Below are 15,516 nucleotides of genomic sequence, written 5' to 3' on the forward strand. Positions count from 1 at the left end.
CACCGACAGTTCAAGAAGCAGCAGTTTATACAAACTTTTCCATAACACAGATGTCTGGAAGCAGGTTTGTCTCTTTACAATCACTAGGCATTTTGGAGGCTCCAATCTTCACAAAAAGTGTATCATCTAAGTCTCCAAATATTTGTGCTTCTGAGTGTTTAGTGCCCACCTAAATTAGGCCACATAGGTAATGAAGCAATTAGTCTTCATGGTGCAGGGTGAAATAATCATTGTCTTGTAAGGCGGTCTGACATGAGTTCAGTTCAATTCAAGTCAATTCAATCTAGTTTATTCACAAAACTGTAAAAGTGGAAATTTTTGCGGTGTTGAAATTTTCGCTCATTTTGCGCAACCAGAAACTATCGCGAATAATAAAAGCACACAAATATTTTTGCTTGCCATATGTTCCTGTGCGTGATGTCTTCATTCCATGGAAATAAAAACATGCGAAACTCTTCTTACCCGGTCAAGCACGAAAAATTAGCGCGTGAAAATATCCACTTTTACTGTACTGCCATGGCAGCCAAGTGGCTGAATTGCAGAGTGACATACAGCTGTGTATACAATTAAATATAAAATGTCATTTTTACATTGAAACAATACTCAATAATCATATACACACATACATATATTCATAATTATTTGATAAAACTGTGAAAGAATAATAAGTTAATTTCACGCGCTTAAGAATACATACTAAGACGGCAACATGAATGAAAATATCAATTGTGGAATTATCATTAACCAGATCAAAGGTGTAAGAATAATTGCATCTCTTGTGTGTATTTAGGTGCATGGTTTGCTTTTACATCACGTACAAGTATAACCTGAACCAAGTGCATATAAATAGTGCCCCTTGTTAATATGCTGTATACCATGTGTTTTTAATTATGACATACACAATCAGGTGATGAGCGAAACACTAAGATACACACATACACACACAACACACACACACACACACCCACACACACATACACACGCCCATGAATTAAAGGTAAATGATTTTCAATTGTGGGATATGCAATTTGGTGGTACATACGAGTGGCAAAAATCCAAGTATGTTGAATCTGTAACTGATTGACAAATCGCCCTACATCAACGTAAATAAGCACTGAATTGATCAGTGTTTTAGTAGTAGCCATGATAAAAAATCATGGGCATACATAATCAAGCAGGATTTGAACCTACGACCTGATCACCGGACAGGCGTCATCTCCACTAGACCACTGAGCTTTCGCCCGACAGCAAGTGTTGGTTCTAATCCTTATAGCATGCAGCGGGTACTGCGTAATTATTCAAATTCAAGAAATTCTTCCGTCAGTTGCAGTGAAAACATCTCGAAGGGAGAATTTCTTGAATTTGAATATGTTTAATCTGTAAACAAAGCTATAAAATCTCATTTATAAAAAAATTCTCAAATTCACCTTGAATATATCAACTTTAAATAACACATGTTACATTACATCGGAAGCTTAAAATCACTTGCAATCACCCCCTAAGAAAAAAAGAATACAATCACATAATGTACATGATGAATTACCATCACTAACGTACATTTCTTTATTACCTCCGCCAAGGGAGGTTATGTTTTCATTCCCTCTGGTTTGTTTGTTCGTTCGATCGTTCATTTGTCCGTGTGCAAAATAACTCAAAAAGTAGTGAATGGATTTGGATGAAACTTGCAGGAAAGGTTTAGAATAATAGAAGTAACAAACGATTAACTTTTGGAAGTGATCCGAGAATTTTTGGGGAATTTATGAAGGATTTTTGATATTTTGGCAGGTAGGGTCAATGAACTTGGGAGTTCAGGCTGTGCGTATCTGAGGTTTGCATGCACGCGCTAAAGTGCGTGCTCTAGTTTCTGCTAGGGCTAGGCGCGCTGTGCAGCTGAGGGTTTATGACATAACAAAGGCTTCTATATTGGGAAATCGGGAGACTTTCAGCACACTATTATAAACACTTTCAGCTTGAAGTATAAGTACGTATTGGTGGAAATCACTGATATCTCTATGGAAGAAGAAGATCAGTGATGGAAATGAGCTGCATGCTTGGCGGAGGTCTGCGCTCTCAGAGTGCTTCTCTAGTTCCCACACTGTTTACATTTATCTTTTATGTTTTATCCCACCTTCACAAATAAACATTTGCATTCACTATATCAGTAACAGATTCATCAAAAACTTTGCAAATTTGTGCAGGAGGTTGTAAACTGCACTACTCCATTCGTACTTTTAGTCAAAGTCAAGAAAATTGTATTTGAACTTGGGAGGACCATTCTTGTGAGCACTTATTACGTACAGTAATTCTTTCTTTGTCTCTCTCTGTAGCTGATCAGAAAGTTTTTGCCAGATGCCATCACATTAACAGTAACAAGCATGGATTTCTTTATATACCTTGTGTCAATTTCTATTTTTCACCCTCACCCAACATTAATATGACCACTTTTATGTATATTCTCAAGCCAAAGTCAACTAAAGTATAGAACTGCACGATCACTGAGAGGCAGAATTAAAAAAAACAAGGGCTTTGAGATCATGAAACTTAATCTGTGCCAAGGAATGTGAGAAGGTGATCTACATCAGTAAAAACCATCCGTCCGCTTTCCTAAACAGTATGCTATTCCCCTCGCGTCGCACGCGCGTGCCAAGCTATATGCAACAGAAGACTTTAGCGTCCCCACCTACCTCCCCCCATGTGCGGGCCCCACCGACGTCCACCCATACGCCAGCCCGCTCTTCCTCTTCTTGCTCGCAGCAATGTAGCCACTGCTTGTGTTGGAGATTGCTCTCTTAAGATCTCTCGTGATCGGCTTTTTCAGCTGCAATCAGGTCGGATCTTTCCTTTTATTCTGTGTATTAGTAGTTATAGATCGCCTTGATTATAATTTTGATTCGTTTGCATCATTTCGTGAAGTGATATTTTCAAATCTTTTGCGACTCGTTTTTGTCTTAGTTGGCGCTGTTTTTGCCATATATACTTTGTACATGAGCCTTACCACCTATCGTTGCTGTGTATTTATAGCCTCTTTCTTGGTTTTTTATTTATACATAGCTTTCATTCTTTGACCAGAGCACCCTGATTTCAGTTCTTGCTCAGTCCTTTTCCACCCGGAGTGATTTTTTTAGGGTCTTTTTAGCCAAAATTTCCCGGTACTTTTCCATCACTCTTTGTTGCCGTGTGTGGGGACTGTACCTATTTTCGGACATTTCCCCCTTTCCGGACGGGTCTTGTTAGGGACCTTTTTTGTTGTTTTAGCACTCTAGAATTATTTTCTACCTTGTGCTAACTTATATTTTCTCTTTCCAGGTTTATGATGACTCTCAAGTGTGGCAAATGCCATAAAATTTTGCCGCTGTGGGACACACATCGGAAGTGTGCTCGTCACAGGACTTCCAGCAAGGCTAATCCTTGCAAATTTTGTGTCTTGTGGGACGATGCACTGTGGGCCAAGCTTTCAGCTTGGTTGGAAAAACATCCCTCTCTTCCGAAAGCGGCAGCGGGTAAGTCAAGGGGCCAGGCCTCGGGTTCTTTTTCCAACTCGGCCATCACTCTGTGCCCCAGTCCTTCTCAGGACTTCTTGGATCTAGAATCGGAACCGTTAGATTATAACGAGTCTAGTTCTGATGATGATAGCTTCGGCCAATAGAGGCTGGCTCCAGAATTCGAGTGAAGAGCGGTCTCCAACCGCCATAGGCTGGAACCGGACCCCGGTTGGCCGCGCCCTGCGGCCGGTTCCACAGGCCCAGGCTCCCTCCCAGGCCCCGGTGGGCACCGCCCCGCGGCTGGAAGTGGAGCACGGTAACGCGCCCGAATTCCGTAACCCGGTCGGCTCCGCCCCGCGTACAGATTCGGATTCGCGCCAGCTACCATTCGACTCGAATTTAGGGCTAAACCCCCAGTCCCAGGACCCGGTTGGCTTCGCCCTGGAGCGGGATCAGGGGGAGGTGCGTGGGATAACGCCTCAACCCCAGGCGGTCGTTACAGCCAGGCTCCCTGCTCCGCAGGTGACGGGTCCAGGGTTATTCCGTGGGACCAGCCTGAGCCGTTAACGCCGAGGGGATATAGCCACGGGTTTTCCGCCCCCTAAGCGGGCCCCCGCCGCCTAAGCGGGCCCCTGCCGCGCCTGAGGTTCCCGCCGCCGCCCCGGACGCCGGCAACCCTGTGGACCTGCTCCACCGTGCGGCCCAGATGATGGGCTTTTCCTTGCACGCGGGAAGCGCGGTCCCAGGATCTGGGAATTCCCCCGGTCCGCATCCTACCGCGGATTTGCTCCGAGCCCCGGGATGCACCCTAGGCTTTGGACCAGGCCCGGCCTCTACCCAGGGACGTGGTCCCCAGGCTCCCGCGGCCCTCAGGGCTCCCCCCGGGGAGGAAACTTTTCCTCCTGCGGGTTCAGATCCCTTTCCCCTGGCGGGCTCTTCCAAGGCCCCAGGTTTTTCCCCGGGCCCTAGGCCTGGCTCCTCCCGTAGCCGTGAGCCCCAGTCCCCGCTTCCTAGGGCCGGTGTTCCTTATGCCGGGGGGAATCCTTCCCGCTACCGCCCTCCTACCCACCGGATACCGGGTTTGATAGCGAGTCATCTTTCTCCGGGTCAGTCCTTATAGTCAACGACCCCGAGCCCGTTTCCACGGGGCAGCAAGTAGGGGACAGAGCCCAGGCGCTGCTGCGCAAATATATGCCGCAGTTTTACGCGGCCGGCCAGGGTGATGGGTCACAACCGGAGCCGCAGACTTCCCTGCTCTTCAAATCACGCCCCGACCCGGGTAGCGGCATCCCCTTGATAGCCGATTTCCAGGCTGAATGTGCCCGAGTCGCGCAGGAGCCGAAACTCCGCACCCCCGCAGCTTAGCGGAGGGACTTTCAGTTCCCCCACAGGGATTTTCAGAAATTTCTATCCTGGAATCCCTTTCCCCCGAGATCCTCCGTGTCGCTGACCAGAAACCCGGCGGAAACCCCCTGCGGGGTCGGGAGTACAGAGAGAGGGACAAACAATGGGTCAGGGTAGCCGAACTGGCTCGTACAGCCATGCGCCTGGCGGCCTATGGAGGGTCCGTGGCTAACCTCCATACCCAGGCCGATCAATGCCAGGTTTCCCCGGAGGATAAACAGGAATTAATGTCCATCCTCCTGGCCATATCGGAGGCCCAGTGGTCACAGGCATCCAGGGCGGCACTTTATGCCTCCCGCTGCAGGTGTACCATGGCCCTGCAGGCCATTTGTTTCCCGCCCCGGGATGCAGACCAGATTGGGACCTCCATCCCTTTCCACGGGCCCTACCTTTTTGCAGGCCGAGCCATCCAGGTGTTCGATGACGAGTGTGCCTACAGAAAGAGGGCCGACGAAACGGCCGCCCGGTCCCTACAGCCCCGCCAAGGTGGGCAGAGGAACATGCAGAGGGCTGACCTGGCCCGCCCACCTGCAGGACGGCAGGTGACAGTCACAGTGCCCGGACCGACCCCGCACCCCTCTGGTAACAGGGGGCAGCGCGGTCGAAGCCCTCCAGGGGTCGACGTCGGGGGGCTTTTAAGTCCCACCGCGGAGCCCCCAAAAATGGGCAGAGCTTTTGACTTCTTGTCCCGAGCGTTGGGTCCTCCGGGCCCAGTCGGTTGCCACCTGCAGGCGTTCCTACCGGCCTGGGCCGCCATCACGGATGACAAATTTGTGCTCTCCGTCGTCCAGAACGGGTTCGTGATAGGCCTATCCGACCCGCTCCCGGGCGGCTCGCTCAGGGCCCTCTCCCCTCCAGGCGCGCGGCATTTCCGTTCCAATATGGCCAGTGAAATTGCCGCGCTCCTCGAGAAGCAGGCCATAGAGCGGATGGTAGTCCACTTCTGCCTGTGCCTCTCACCGGTGTTCATGGTTCCCAAACGCTCGGGGAAGTTTCGTATGATTTTGAATCTCAAGGCCATGAATCAATTCATCCAGCCAGTGCACTTTCGCATGGAAACTCTGGCCTCGATTCTACCCATGTTACGGCCCGACGATTGGGCAGCGTCCATCGATCTAGCCAATGCTTACCATCATGTTTCGATCGCCCGCCCGTGTTGGAGGCTATTAGGCTTCACCTTCGCGGGACGGGTCTATCAGTTCAGGGCGCTCCCCTTCGGGTTAAGGTCTGCCCCCCGTCTGTTTACAAGACTGGTTTCGGCGGTCGCCGCCTTTCTGCGGCAAAGAGGGATAAGGGTATTCTGCTATCTCGACGACTGGTTGATAGTCGCAAGCAGCCCTCATTTGCTGATGGCACATCGGGACTTCACCCTTTCGGTTGCGCAATCCCTAGGCTTTCTTATAAACTGGGAAAAGTCTGCGCTGACACCGACCCGCCTCCCTACATTCCTAGGGGCCGAGATCGACTTGCCGATTCAGCTGGCTCGTCCTACTCCGGAGCGGGTCGGGACGAATTTAGCCACCGTAAGGTCCCTGCGGAACAGGCTGGCTGCCCCCGCGAGGACATGGCTCCAGTTTTTGGGGTATCTCACGAGCTTGGTGGACGTGCTTCCTGACTGTCGCCTGCACATGCGGCCGTTGCAAATTCACGTCCTGCAGGCGTACAGACCGAACACGGATCCGTTTTCTACGTCGATCCTAGTCTCCGATCGCATCCGGGCTTGCTTAGTCCAATGGTTGACCGTTCCTCAACCAGGGCAAGCCCCTCAGAGCGCCCCTGCCCTCGATAACGGTAACGATGGATGCGTTGTTGTTGGGGTGGGGAGTGGTGTGCACCGGGAACATGGTCTCGGGGAATTGGGCTCACCTCCCAGGTCTACCGCACATCAACCAGCTTGAGTTTTGGGCCGTGATGTTAGTGTGCAGACACTTCCACGCAGCCCTTGTCGGCAGGACGGTTTTGATTCAGACCGACAATGTCACGGTGGCGTCTTACCTCAACAAACAGGGAGGTACCCACTCCATATCCCTCAATGCCCTGGCGGCCCACTTCTGGAGGTGGTGCAGGGTACAGGCGATTTCCCCCGTGGCAGTTTACCTGCCGGGGCAGGACAATCTAATTGTCGACTTTCTTTCCAGGGGCTGGGAATTACCATCCGAGTGGATGCTACATCGCGAGGTCTTTGCATGGCTACAGACGACCATGGGCCCCCTTCAGGTCGATCTGTTTGCCTCCAGTCTGAACCACCAGCTCCGGCTCTATTGCGCCCGGTCCCGGGACCCGGAAGCTTGGATGGTGGACGCATTCTCCTTTCCCGGGGGGGGGGGGGGGGGGGGGGGGGGGTTGGGGGAATTCGGGGGTATGCCTTTCCCCTGATCGCCCTCATTCCCCAGGTGTTGGAGAAGATCCAGGAGGAGCCCCACGTTCATTGCCAAGAACCAAACGAGCTCCACGAAGCCAGTGGAGATTTTCATTAGTCCGTTGACGGCATTTTCGTCTGTTCCCGAGGACAAAGTGTGGTGCCCAGTACAATCCCTCAAATGGTACTTGGACCGGACAAAAAGCTTCAGGAAACACGATCAGCTTTTTCTGATCTGCAAGGAGCCTCACTCACCAGCCTCTCGGGATTCGGTGTCGAGATGGATAGTTAACGCCATCAAGGTGGCAGGCCCGGAAGCCCTTACGGGACCAGATCTACCCCACGCGCATGATACAAGGAGTATCAGCGCATCGTGGGCTCTGTTTGCTGGTGTCAGTGAGGAGGACATTCTGAAGGCAGCGTACTGGTCCTCGGCCAACTCATTCATCTCTTATTATCTGAGGGACGTCCCGGCGTCCGAAGCGGTCTTTTCTGGTGCGGCCTTGGCTTCGGCGTCCGAGACATCTAGACCTACCTCTTAATTGGTGAGTTTTAACGCTCCTCCCTTTTCTGTGTTGGTCTAGCATACTGTTTAGGAAAGCAGACGGATGGTTTTTACTGATGTAGATCATAAGAATCAGGACTGATTCTATTATCTACGAGGTAAAAACCATCCGTCCGCTTTCTTTCCCACCCTCCTTCCCCTCTCCCCGTGTTAGGGGTCTTTTTCTGCAGTATTTAGAGGAAGAGCGGGCTGGCGTACGGGTGGACGCCGGTGGGGCCCGCACACGGGGGGAGGTAGGTGTGGACGCTAAAGTCTTCTGTTGCATATAGCTCGGCACGCGCGTGCGACGCGAGGGGAATAGCATACTGTTTAGGAAAGCGGACGGATGGTTTTTACCTCGTAGATAATAGAATTAGTCCTGATTCTTATGATCCTGTGTCATATACACGTTACATTCATGAAAAGTCAAGGATCTATGACTGAATACATAAAAGGGCAAAATTTGATAAGTACATAGGTTCTTTATGTCATTTACTTTGTTGTCTCGTGTTCCAAAAGACCGTCTGTCCCAAATCCTTCATTTTTTAAAAGGATTTATTGCTGGATTTTAAGCAACTTTGTTGGAATCATTTCCTAATGCAGGGTGAACAAAGCATATCAAACTGTGGCACCCATGGACAAGTTAAAAGTTTTTAAGCAGTCTAATTGTGAAAATGAATATCATTATTCTTAAATTTACATCTGCTTCTTAGTAGATTCCTCATATTCATATTTGCTTATTTCCATCTCAAATTCACTGTCTTGTGTTGAACTGCTATCTTTGAATCAAATGGAATGTAAAATTATGTGGAATGTAAAATAGGGAACGATGCATGCCGGATGCTAGCAGTGATGGTGCACTGGCGTGTCCGTGGTTCCGCTAGGCCAGCTGTACTTGCAAGAGCCCTTCTGCTAACTGCAACTTAGAAAATGGTTACACACAAAATACGTCAGTACAATGGTCCTTCAATTATACATCAAAACTCAGGTAAAGTTATGATCAAACAACTCCCGGACAAGCCCCCAAATTGTCACAGTGTGTTACACGTGAACTAGCTTATTGGTCTAGATGAGGCAGTTTGATCACCCGAAATGAAATATAAAAAGAGATAAAGTACCGTTGATATTATGTGTGCATTTATTAAAGTGTAATCAAGTCTTCAAATCATACATCCGGTCGTACAATATAATAGTCTTCTGAGCTCAGAGCTTAAACATATCTCACAGATTAAATGACTGTTATCCCATATATCAAATACTGACAACCTTCTAAGTCCTGGACTAACAACTCTCAAAATTCATCTTTCAACTTATAAACTAAGTAACCAAGTACCATGGCACTTCTCACAATATTGACATAAATATGAGACGGCGTGGGCATGTGGCTTGCCACAACAAATCATATCCCTGACCATAATGTTGGTCAGCATTCAGAGTTCAGTTTAATACACTTGTGGTTCCGGTTTATCATTAATACTGGGGAATGTTGTCATGCTGACTTTGCTTCGCGAATCGGCGTTCTCCGTATGCGACAACAGCCTTGCGTCCTTGGAGACGGCGAACGCGAAGTGCTTGGAGAATGTGTCGGGGCGACAACGACTTCCTTCGACCGGTTGACCGCGGTTCAGCGAAGGCGACGGATCCAGCCCCGTGTAACCGGCGTTATTGTGGAGGGGGTGTGTCTCGGACTCGGCGAGGGAAATCCGGGCAACGGGTCAGGCAGCGGCTGAACGGGAGACACCTGTGGAGTCTCGACCCGGTGATTGTGTGAGCTTATCTGGACGAAGCTCCACTATACCCTTAACAGCCGTCTGGAAAAATATTACAAACAACATCTCACAGGACAACTGTCTTACAATATCAACTTCTATAACGCCTTCATCTTGTTGCCGTCATCAACTCACAAACATAATGAGGGCATTATATATACATTCAAACAGCCTATTTTAGCCATTTATATAAGAAATACAGAAATATCACAAGGGCCTCTCAAATGTACCCTAATCTCAAAATATACAGCAGACAATTAAATCTACAGCATCATCATCATTACAATTCACTACGCGGGGACATAATCCCACATACTACACTGTACAAAATTACTCTTTTACCTTACAATTATCTTCAGTCCTCTTCATATCAAACTCGAATACAAACAGAAAACCCTATATCAGCTTTCTTGAGTTAACTTAAACTGTATTCATATCACAACTGCAGACAATAAGGAGGGGCTTCTAAACTGTCCGGGTATCAATAATTATAGAATACGGCTTACCGCCAGAATTCTAACTATACAATAACAATTACTATCTGAGCAAACTCAGCCATTATCCATACTACAGAATTATAAATAAAACAAACTGAAACTTACAGTTGGGCCTTGGACACCCCAGTTGTGGCATCACTGCTAGACAAGGCTCTGCAGCGTCTGGTCAGTCTGGTGGCAAGACAGGGTGTGGCAGCTTCACTTCTTGTGAGCCTGCCTATACCTACGCTGGCTGCTGCAAACTTAGCTATGCCGGGAAACAATAGCTGTCCAACACCTGCATGTGGGATGCCTCCAACCCGACTAAATTCATATGCAAATTCACTTCCTCCCAGACTTGAGGGTATTTAAATTAGATTTAAATCAACTCCTTACAAATGGAACAACAGTGCTACTTGGCATTAGAGGTTTTGTCAAAAGTTAGAATCCCAAGTAACACTATATTACATGTTATTTGATCTGTCAGGACGATGTGATGGCAGGTGATGGCGATGCTTTGAACCAAAGTCTGAAAATGGTTACAGTCCAACAGCCACCTTCTGAGAATGGTGATGGTGCCAACACCAGTAAAGTAAAGTAAGTTTAATTGTGTGTCTGTCCCAGTATTGGATGAATGAGTGCATGCTTTTCATTATGAGCATGGTAATTCCCTTTGTCCTTGAATAATGTATAGTTCCTCAACACATACATTGTATATCATGATATTCACTCGTGTTCCCAATCTTAACCTCTCAATGATTTGTTCAATTTTGTGGTTTCTATATTCACTGTATTGCTTCATTTTTTTCATACATTTTACACTGCCACAAATTTTCCCAAACATTATAGTCAGTTGTACTCCTTTCAAGTCCCTCAAGGTCAAAGATGAACTGGGGCTAAAAATTGTGTTTTCAACTGTAGCTCCATGTAGAAATGTTGAATGGTGATATGACTTGGTAGGAAGAGTAGAAATAATATATGGGCCGTGACGCAAAAAAAGGGCCCTTAGGGCATTAAATACCGAAAATGAGTTTTCACCTCAACGTTATAGAAGGAACTCTGACGTATGTAGATATGCAAACCTTTTTCTGAAACTCCACTCCTAAGTGCCCCAATTACGACATTCAAAAAACCATGTTTTGTCCAAATCTTGTCACTTTTTGATGCGTCGCACAGTTAGCTAGTTGATCTGTTTTGTGCGTATTGCTTTGTCAAACTTCCGCGCCTTTTTCTTGCGTTTGCGCGCAGCGGCACTAAGGGCCCTATTCTTGCGTCACGGCCCATATATATATATATATATATATGCATATTTATTTATATTTATATATAAGAGATGACAAAGTAGAAAAATTTTCCATTTTCAAGTCCACCAGTGATATTCAGTAATACCAAATTTTTGATGCATGCATACAATTGCACGTCTTCTTCAGGGTCAACATGAATTTTGACAATAAACAAGATGACTCTATTCTCTGACTACAAAGGTAGTAGTCATAGAATAATGTTTCTCTCAGAGAATAGAGTCATCTTGTTTATTCTCATAATTCATTTCGACCCTGAAAAAGATGTATGCATGCATCGAGAATTTGGTATCAATATGCATAAATATCACTGTTGGACTTGAAAATGCGTTACTTTTCTGTGTGTGTGTACTTATATAGACATGGTACATGTATATGTATGTATTTATATATATGGGTGAGAATTTTGAACGATGTACAATTGCCAATTTTCGCACCTTATGACATTCTTTCCCTTAGAACACGCCAGGATGATCTAAGAAACCAGATTTTTTCATGTCATCTCAAAGATTAATAAATTTCCTTTCAGGAAATGTATGGTTTGGTTGACTTTTGCCTGATATTTTATATTTGACAAGGACTTAAAGTGTAAAAATACGGTAAATACGCTATTTTCACAATAATTTTTGTTTGTCAAACTAATGATATGCCTTTTTTATGGTACATGGCATCTAATATCTGACCATGTTCTGGATCTGACATATCATGGGTATGTACCACAAAATTATAAGAACTTTATGAGCACGTATGAAATTACAGAGAACAATTGAAATATCAAAGCCCTAAACAGACGAACGTCCGTGATGCTTTTATTTCTATCGCCGCTGCAAATTCTACTTTGTTGTCCCAACTGTAATGTATGCGAAAATTTGGTGTTCCACCTAATGAACATATCCTGCAAAAATTGTACGTCTGCTGGCTGTACATGGGACGTAACATTCTTTCATGCAAAATTATACTCAGTTTTCGTCACGGACGTGCTTCTGCTATTTTCTGATAAAGATCGTAGCGCATTAAACGTTATTGGCGATATTGTTCTGAGTCGTAATCAACTAATATCTAGCCACACGATAATATGTTTGTTTGAGTTTCTGTCCATCCTTTGTCAAATAGGAAGCGAAATTATATTTTTAGACGAACCTCCGAGTAAAAAAGAACGTCCGTGATGATTAAAACGTTTTCGAGTGGGACACCATCTTGCTTTGATGGCGAAGGTACATTTTACCTTTGGCTCTCTAGCCGAGGAGCTGCATGTCATTTTTGGAGCGGACAGAGGCTCGTCCGCAGTTTTTGGACCATACAATTCACCGAAAACCAAGCAAATAATTAATATTTTCTCTGAAAATTCACCTCCTGATCCCCCTCTGAGCAATGCATATGTTGTAAGGATGTCAAATTTCTTATAATTTGCATTGACAATACCTTTTCAAATTTTTGAAAGAGTTAGGAAGGCTAGGTACTCTCTGCCGATTAGTTATCCGTCCTGGAACATGACCCTAGTAGTAGAACGAACGTCCGTGACAATTCCAGCGAACGTCCGTGACGTGTGCAATCCCACCGATGGGGATATCTTGTCCCGAAAGTGTCCTGTATTCTTTAAAACTTTTGGCTCGAATAGCGACAAATAAAGTTTTACAAAGTAAACAATGAGTTTAGAACAGTAGTTTCAGAATTTTTAAGGCGTTATGTGATCATGATGAACAAACAGTTGAAAATTTACTCACAATTTTACCCTTGTTTTCCCTCTAATTATAAAAAAACAGCTTAACACTGAAAACAAAGTTATAGGAAAATGGAATTTTGCGTAATCTGTAATTTCTGTGCATTTAAATTTCTTTGCGTTTAAATTTCTTTCTAATGAGGTTGTGGAGACAATTTGTACTGTTACAGGTTCTGAAAGTTTCGCTCACGGACATTCTGTCCGAGAAAGGAAATTTCTGATAATTACAAATATATCACTGCACATTAAGTTAATGTTACTTGAAAATATTACCAAATCACCGAGTCGCTCATACCCAGAAGTGAATAACGTTCAGCACTCAATCTGCCTGTAATAACAAATGGAAAACGTTTTGGTCACGGATGTTCGTTGGTAGAATAAGTCAATGGATTACATAGTAGGAGAAAGAAGAACAGTACCACTTTTTAGTGACAGATGCTCCAAGTGTTTATCTTTTGAGTATGGTAGCTGCTGTCTCAAACAGAACACATCCAGTTTGGGTCTCCATGACGGATGTTCGCTGTAATTGTCATGATATTAAATGCCTCAATTCATTCTTATTTTTCTCTTCACGACGATTTTTCTCTCATTCCCTAAGTAGCCTGAATATGCTGCGACCAAACAGAAAACAAAAACAAAACAAAACAAAACAAATCCGAAAAGTGATACGCAATCACATTCAGGATAATGACGGAAGAAGTCTGTAATGGGCATGTGTTGAAGAAGAAATGGACAAGTTTCAAAAGGACGTGGAAGCAGTTGAATGCAAATGAGAAGAAACAGAGAAGGGATCGAGCTCCAACACACAGAGAAAAGAATTGCCAGTGCACTCCCGTTATACCAAATTCCTCTGGAGAAGTTTTTTTTTTTTTGCTTATTTTTTTATTCATCGAAATGCCGTCACAAGCGAACAAAAATAATGCAGTATGCAATTATTGTCTGATGAAAACACGCAAATCCTCCGCTTATCATGACATGGTGTTTTTATACTCATCAATGAAAAGCAATTTTAATTTGTAATTCTTTCCGAGATTTTTTTTTTTCATTTTACATTTAAGAGACAGAGAGATCGTCAAATTGTTTGTGCTTTTGTGCTTACTTTGAAAACACATGCTAAAAAAGTAATGATTAAGAATAGGTTTAAGGTTGCACTTTGATACGTTCGCTCTTCCAAAGATTCTATACTCCGAATGTCCAAAGGTTTGTTACTCCGAAAATGAAAGAAAAAAAAAATGTTCATAGTTAATTCAGGAGGTTTCTTATTAAAAATGTTCTTATTCCGAAAGTTTGTTAGTCCGAAAATTAGATATTAAGGTTCATTATATTTAGGTCCGTTCTTCTAAAATTGGAATGGGCCTGATATTCGTTTAGGTGAAAACGGTTATCATGAGGTTTTGAAATTTGGAGGATGTGGTTGATAACTTGTTTCTCTACAATTGGATAAGTGAACCTGATTTTTCATGTTCCAATTAATAAACCTTTCAATTAACCTTCGTAGATTCCTATCATTTACCGAATAAAAAAGCTTCATGATTATACGAACTTGTATCAATTTTTGGATTGACAAACTATATGAATAACGAGCCTCCGAAATGACGAGCTACAAAATGTTTGTTATAACAAACCATATTATATAATATTGAAGTCACAAACATCCATCCAAGTTATATGGACTTACTGTGTCTTGTTATGACGAAACTTCGCAATATCGAACCTAATATCATTTCTGACTAATGTAATAACACAAATTCTCCTCAGTAACAGTGTGTAACACAAGGAGCAAACGCAGAGGGATTTCTTCCTAACGTATTCGTTTGCCCTCCCAAGCTAAACTTCGTATTTCTATAATGGAGCACATTCCTTTTGTTTTTCAAAGTTAATTCTTTGTCATATTTAGCTTTGCCCATGTTCGTTATAAGCAAATTTTGCATTGTAGACTTTAGATAACAAATTTAGGACCTGAATCTTTACTTCGTGATAACGAAATTTTGATAATATATTCGTTCTCAAGGATGGACTATGTCACTCAGATTTCATGTACGTTTGTACGTTCATTTACGAGAGATGGAAAAAGTGTTTTCTTTGATTCCTCAGTATGAGAAGATAAGCAAGCTTTTATAATCGAGAATTGGTAATATCTATTCAGGATTTTGCAGAGGAGTTTGTTCTCGACATGAAATTGCTGTTTGTTGTGAGTAGAATGCGTTTCCAACTCAAGAGAGCTGCATTGTTCAATATCTTGTTTGTTCCGAACATCCGTGAGCTATATACGAACCTCCGTGATGAAAAGTATGCTATGTTTGTTGGGTTATAATGACTGCCTAGATCAGATATATCTTAAAAAGGTAGGTTATTTGAGAGTGAGGATTAAAGTATGGGATAGTGAAATGAGAGGTCAAAATATTGAGTTTCTGTAAACTGCGCGTAAAGTGGAGAAAGTGTTTAGCAGAAGAGCAATATT

General features: G+C 44.4%; 1 protein-coding gene across 1 annotated transcript in view; it reads left to right on the forward strand.

Moving 5' to 3' along the window:
- The window catches only part of LOC139721313 (transient receptor potential cation channel subfamily M member-like 2), a 433,859-nt gene that overhangs the window by 236,202 nt on the left and 182,141 nt on the right, over positions 1-15,516 (forward strand). The window contains exon 18 of the mRNA XM_071632667.1: positions 10,522-10,631. Coding sequence (XP_071488768.1) covers positions 10,522-10,631 — 110 coding nt within the window. The remainder of the gene's footprint in view (positions 1-10,521; positions 10,632-15,516) is intronic.

The sequence above is a fragment of the Diadema antillarum genome, unplaced genomic scaffold (genome assembly GCF_040938485.1).
Source record: "Diadema antillarum isolate AM-2024a unplaced genomic scaffold, OU_Dant_1.0 scf00000001, whole genome shotgun sequence".
Taxonomy (NCBI): domain Eukaryota; kingdom Metazoa; phylum Echinodermata; class Echinoidea; order Diadematoida; family Diadematidae; genus Diadema; species Diadema antillarum.